We start from the raw sequence: 6,041 nt of genomic DNA on the forward strand, positions 1-6,041 counted from the left end.
ACAGGATCTGATTTTCAGCTCAGAAACAATTACAATAAATGAACACATGGTGTCTCTGTGACCTCATGCACACCGGGTCTGAATTTGTCCAGATTCTGACAATAATGTCCACTTTTTCCACATGGAAAATCAGACTCTGTGTGCAAAGGCCTTTAGGCTACTGGTAGCTGTAATGTCCTTAGACTACAGCGTGTGTCTGTAGTAGTGATGCGCGGATCAACCCGGTGCCCCCACCCGCCCGCCAACCCGCCCGCATGCGGGTGGGTGGGTCGAGGTTTTCAGACTCAATTGGCGGGTGGCGGGCGGGCGGGTTATCACCACTCTCATGTGCAAAAAATAAATAAGAATAATCTCCTGTTCTTATTTGCCTTTTATTCTTAATAAGAGTAGGCCTATATAAGAATAAGAATACAACGTTTGAATGCGAGCACGAGCGAGTGAGTTTTAAAATGCGCCAGAGAGGAGCGAGGTTTCTCCTCCGCTCCTTGGTGCGGGGACCATCCCAATTCCGCGAACCACATTTTGCCAACATTTGACACAACGTGAGCACAGCAGAGAAGATGCACAAACAATTCAGCGTGTGTCGCTGATCAGGATTTCACTTATAGGCATGTCTCTGTCATCCACAGAACAAGTCCGTTTATAAATACTTTGAGTCGGTTAAGTTATATAACCAGCCAGTCAACGGATACGATTTGAAACACAACTTTTGCATTTGAGACGGATTTTTTGACTGAATGAACCAACCACGCTCACCTCGAGACTCCAGTCGCTCCCATGCATCTCTCCAATCCAGTGGTGCAGTGGTGATTCAATGTTTGGGGGGTCGCGGACGTCGCTCGACACTATACAGGTCTATTGATATGCAAATAGGCTTGTTTCTTTGTTAAACAGTTGTAGAGGTGTGAACTTCGGGGGGTGCGAGACCCCGGCTCAGAAAAGGTTTGGGTCGTCGGGGGCGCGCGACCCAAGAAAGACCACTGCAACACTGCTCCAATCTGGTGATGATTAATCAATAACCAACAGGATTTAATATTGTCCGTCTTTTGCTGTGTGTTTAAAGTGCGAGGCGCTGTATATGATTGACATAAAACCTGAAACGCCATTCTTACCCCGACGATGCCCCAGAGAGAATGAACGTCTTTGAATGAATGTCTTTTAGGCTAAACCCCAATTTGAACAACACGTTTGTTTATTTAGCCCATGACAATATTGTGCTACTGTAAACCTTTCTGTAAAGCGACTTTGGGTACTTAGAAGAGCCATATATAAAGATGAGCTATTGTGGAGATGATATACCATCTTTTTTTTAAATGCGGGTTGCGGGGCGGGCGGATTCGTTGATTTATATATTGTCCTGCGGGGCGGGCGCGGGCGGGTTACGTTCCGTGCGGGCTATGGGCGGTGCGGGTTATGAAAAAAACGTCACCCGCGCATCACTAGTCTATAGGGAAGAAATGGCTATAGGGTCCTAGTGCCCAAGGATAAGTTGGATCAATCATATTGCACATAATTTCTCTTAGTTGCCTTTCACACCTACGGTTTACCCATTAAGGACGGGAACACCTTTTTGTGTTGTTGTTATGTACAGTATAGCAACATCTTTTTTTAATTTTACGTTTTACGTCAAGACATAGAATGCGTGTTTAGAATCGGCCCAGGTCTAAATGGGTTAAAAGTTTCCAATCAAGGACCAAAATGTTTACATTGTTACATTTTGCACAGAATTGTGTTAAGTGAACCAAAATATGAAAACAAATGGTGGTCCTTACTGGGTACAGGCCGTCCATGTATTGACAGAAGTTGTCTTCACTGCACTGTCAGTGGAGCAACAGCAGTAGCGTGTTGTGGTTCTTTTCATTATTTGATATTTATATTCCAATCAAATAAGAACAGCAGAAAATTATTCAGCACATTTCAATTAAACATGTTAATCCCGTCCTCTTATTTACTTGGGCAGAAAAGTAGCCAAACGCTTGCACATTTCATGTACCGGTAGGGAACCTCCTTGACAGTGAATATGGTCTGATCTGTTTTGTTCATCTCTGATTTTACATTTAATTACAGACTTGCTGGCTGTGGCCTCAAAGAGAAACACATTGAGGTTGTGGCTTCAGCTCTCAACTCTAATCCGTCCCATTTAAGAGAATTGGACCTGAGCGAAAACTTCTTGGGGGGTTCCGGGCTGGAGTTCCTCTGTGCTGCACTGAAGAGTCCACACTGCTGTCTGCAGATTCTCAGGTCAGATTGATTTACCATTTTTATTTTGATCAGTTCTGTTATAGTAAGTGATTATGATGTAGTGTTGATGGTGGTACTTTATTTGAAGAATGTGGATAAGGTTGATATCATGGTAACCCACACTAGTGCTGGGCCTTAAGGGGAGCGAAGGCTAATTTTGTGCAAATTTGTCTTACAAATTTTGCACAGATGTAGCCCAGGGCATGCTCTAATGATTTAGCTAGGACGCCCAAGTTTGCGACCTTCGGGGTCGCCACAGCAGCCAAATCAAGTTGGGCTCCCATCTATGCAGGAGGAAAATACCCAGTATTTAAGTAGGATGTGAGAGGTCTAACTAGGGGTTTGTCATGATGCTGAATCCATTGCAAGCATTTATTTTGCACAAAAAAACATTCATTGGGCTACAAATGGCCCCAGAAAACAATGATTTAGTGATGAAAAGTGATGACTCATCACTTTTCATCACTAATCACAGTTTTGTGGGCGTTTTCTGGGGCCATTTGTAGCCCAATGAATGTTTTTTGTGCAAAACAAATGCTTGCAATGGATTCAGTATGGATTCAAAACACATGCAATCACATTGTAATCAGAGGTGTTAAGGTTTTAAATGTGGTATCTCTGCAAAAAGACTACGTACATTAGTCACTGTATCTTATCGATATTATGGTCTGTGTAGTGCGGGGCATTAAGGGGAGCAGATGCTAAATTTGTGCAAATGTATCTTAACGCGCCAAATTTTGCACAGATGTAGCCCAGGGCATGCTCTAATGATTTAGCTAGGGCGCCCGAGTTTGCGACCTTCGGGGTCGCCACAGTGGCCAAGTCAAGTTGGGCTCCCATCGACTTTCTACAGGAGGAAAATACCCAGATTTATTTTTTCCTTTTTTTTCTGGGTATTTAAGTAGGATGTGAGGGGTCTAACTAGGGGTTTGTCGTGATACTGAATCCATTGCAAGCATTTGTTTTGCACAAAAAACATTCCTTGGGCTACAAATGGCCCCAGAAAACAATGGTTTAGTGATGAAAAGTGATGACTCATCACTTTTCATCACTAATCACAGTTTTGTGGGCGTTTTCTGGGGCCACTTTGGTGCCACATTACTGGCATACTTTTGTCTAGAAACGTGATTTAAATTTTAAAACACTCACACGACCTTGGACTTTATCTGACCAATAGCAACTAACTGTAATTGCTGAAGCCCCGTCCCCTCTGTCTTCCTATTGGCTGAGCTTTAAACAGCCATAACTCCAGTTCACAGCATGGTACCGTCTTGAAACTTGGTGTCTGGACTTAAACGGCCAATAGGGACGAGCTGTAATTGTTGAAGGCCCGCCCCCTCTGTCTTCCTATTGGTCAGGCTTTAAACAGCAATAACTCCAGTTCCCAAAATGTTACTGCTCTCAAACTCGTGGGTGGTCCCACAGTCCCAACGACTAACCGCTACTTCCGCTAATGCTAATGCTAAAAATGCTAATGCAAACCGCACGTTTTGAGCATGGTACCATCTCAAAACTCTGTCTCTGGACTTAGTTGGCCAATAGGGACTTATTACTTTAGCCCTGCCCCTCTTAAGCCCCACCCCTGTCTTCCTACTTGCTGAGCTTTAAACAGCTATAACTCCAGTTTGCAGCATGGTACCGTCTCGAAACTGGGTGTGTGTACTTAGATGGCCAATAGGGACGATCTGTAATTGTTGAAGGCCCGCCCCCTCTGTCTTCCTAAAAATGCAAATGCTAAACAGCTAATGCTAATGCTAACGTTATTGCTAACAATGCTAATGCTAATAAAAATTCTTGTGCTAATGCTAAAAATAATAATGCTAATGCTGATGTTTATGTTAATGCTAAAATGCTAATGCTAACATCAACCGCTACACAAGGTTGCACACACTTGGCAAGCTGCAAGCACACTTAAATTTTGTTTTCTTCTAGTCTAAAGCCTTGAGAGCTGATCAAGACCAACTACCCCCCCCCCCCCCCCTCTCTCTCTCTCTCTCTCTCTCTCTCTCTCTCTCTCTCTCTCTCTCTCTCTCTCTTCATCTGGTTGGATTCTTCATTTAGACTGAAGAACTGCGGCTCGTCAGAGAGGTTCTGTGAAGTTCTGGCCTCAGCTCTAACTTCTAATCCCTCCCTCCCTCTGAGAGAATTGGACATCAGTCTCAACATGGTGAATGGGTCAGGAATGAAGATGCTGCGCTCTGCTGGACTGAATCTCCAGTGAGTAGACTTGGGGCCCTATTTTACGAGAGGACCCGCTACCCAATGTTTGCGGGTATTTTAAATATCTTCTTTTCTGGCCAAAAAGTGTATTTTAGACGTGAGGTGGGGGGCTCAGAGTGTTCCCACTAAGGAAAGTAGGCTTTCAACTCCCAAAAGCTGTCTTTGCTTTGGTGAATAGCAAAACTGTATTTGTTATTTTTGGACCAGGCGAGAGGGTGTGCAGCGGATGGTCAGTGACAGAACTCCTTCTAACTCTATGGACCAGAGCTAGTGTGGGGCATAACCACTATTTCAGTATTTTCAGTTATGTGCAACACGCAGCGCTGCTCCTAAACACCTGCACTACTCGCTAGATTATTCACATGCCATGTGTGGTCTGGGAATTACATGAATAAAACAGTGCACAGGAATGCTTGTAGTGGTGTCAGCCCTGAGCAGAAGAATCCAATCGACTATTTAAACCGAGAAGAGTATCGGGTGGCATTCCTTTTAAGACCAAGTGTGCGCTATGAGCAGGACACAGTGCTATCTTCTGCGTATACATTTACGTGATGAGATGAGAAGAGCACAGAAACATCACATTGTAAGGAGAGATGTCCAAGCGCAGAGCATGGCCGTCACAATCACTGTAGCCTCTGTCTAATAATGTCTCATGTCCAACATCTCTCTGTCATGTGCAGAAATAAATTCCCACCTCTCTCTATATTTTCTGCCGCAGAACGATCCGAGGTTCCAAGCTGTAGCATTTGATTGCTTTGTAATAAAATGAGATTTGATACAATGAGCACAGAATAACACCCACATTCTGCTGATCACATAACTTTAAATTACAGCAGCATTTGATTCAGAATTGCGTGCGGTATGGATTAATGAAACTGAAGTTACCACACACAAGTGGTGGAAGAAAATACTCATGTTTTTACTGTAAATCTTGAAAGCACATAAGGAGGAGCGCACACCTAAATGAGTGAGGTGCTGACCACGCAGATAACAATGAGTAAATCTTAAAATAAATGCGACAAATCTCTGTGAGTATGTATGTATGTAATCCGCATATCTCGAGAACCGGTCGTCTCGAGAACCGGAGTGCAGTGCCCGGCCTCGACTCCACCCGATGCACGGTTTTCCGGACCGAGCATGAAACGTTCGGAATCCCCGTATGCGGAGCTGATTGTGGACATCAGGCTGTTCTGGAGCCCATTGCGACATGTTGTGAGATTGTAGATCAATAAAAGCATATAAATTGGAAATACCTCAAATTGAAAATATCTAAAAACTATACTGAAATACAGTACTTGAGTACTTGTACTGTTGCTTTACTTTGTGTCTCAAACGGACTTGAGACACAGTCCACGTGAGACACTGCCGAGTGAGCTAAAACAAGCGAGTCGTTGTGTCGAGCGTTGCGAAGTCCCCTTGAGCCGACTCGCTGTTTGAGTTGTAAACCATGGGGCCAGAATAGTCAATATTTGCCCCTGACTTTAGGCACCTCCACGCGGTCCAAGTGAACACAGCGGAGCACTCCCTAACTGCAGTTCAGCCAATCACAAGCTTCCGCGGTCGGGTCTTGCCTTAAACAA

At 44.2% G+C, this 6,041-nt stretch overlaps 1 protein-coding gene across 1 annotated transcript in view; it reads left to right on the forward strand.

Moving 5' to 3' along the window:
• LOC308280820 (NACHT, LRR and PYD domains-containing protein 12-like) overlaps window positions 1-5,204 on the forward strand; it is a gene marked incomplete at both ends in the record, with an annotated part of 31,317 nt that extends 26,113 nt beyond the window's left edge. The window contains 3 exons of the mRNA XM_080755136.1: window positions 2,068-2,241; window positions 4,384-4,458; window positions 5,180-5,204. Of these exons, the coding sequence (XP_080611262.1) occupies window positions 2,068-2,241; window positions 4,384-4,458; window positions 5,180-5,204 (274 nt within the window). The remainder of the gene's footprint in view (window positions 1-2,067; window positions 2,242-4,383; window positions 4,459-5,179) is intronic.
• Between the last annotated feature and the right edge of the window lie 837 nt (window positions 5,205-6,041).

Source organism: Nannobrachium achirus (genome assembly GCF_963921795.1).
Source record: "Nannobrachium achirus genome assembly, contig: SCAFFOLD_392, whole genome shotgun sequence".
Taxonomy (NCBI): domain Eukaryota; kingdom Metazoa; phylum Chordata; class Actinopteri; order Myctophiformes; family Myctophidae; genus Nannobrachium; species Nannobrachium achirus.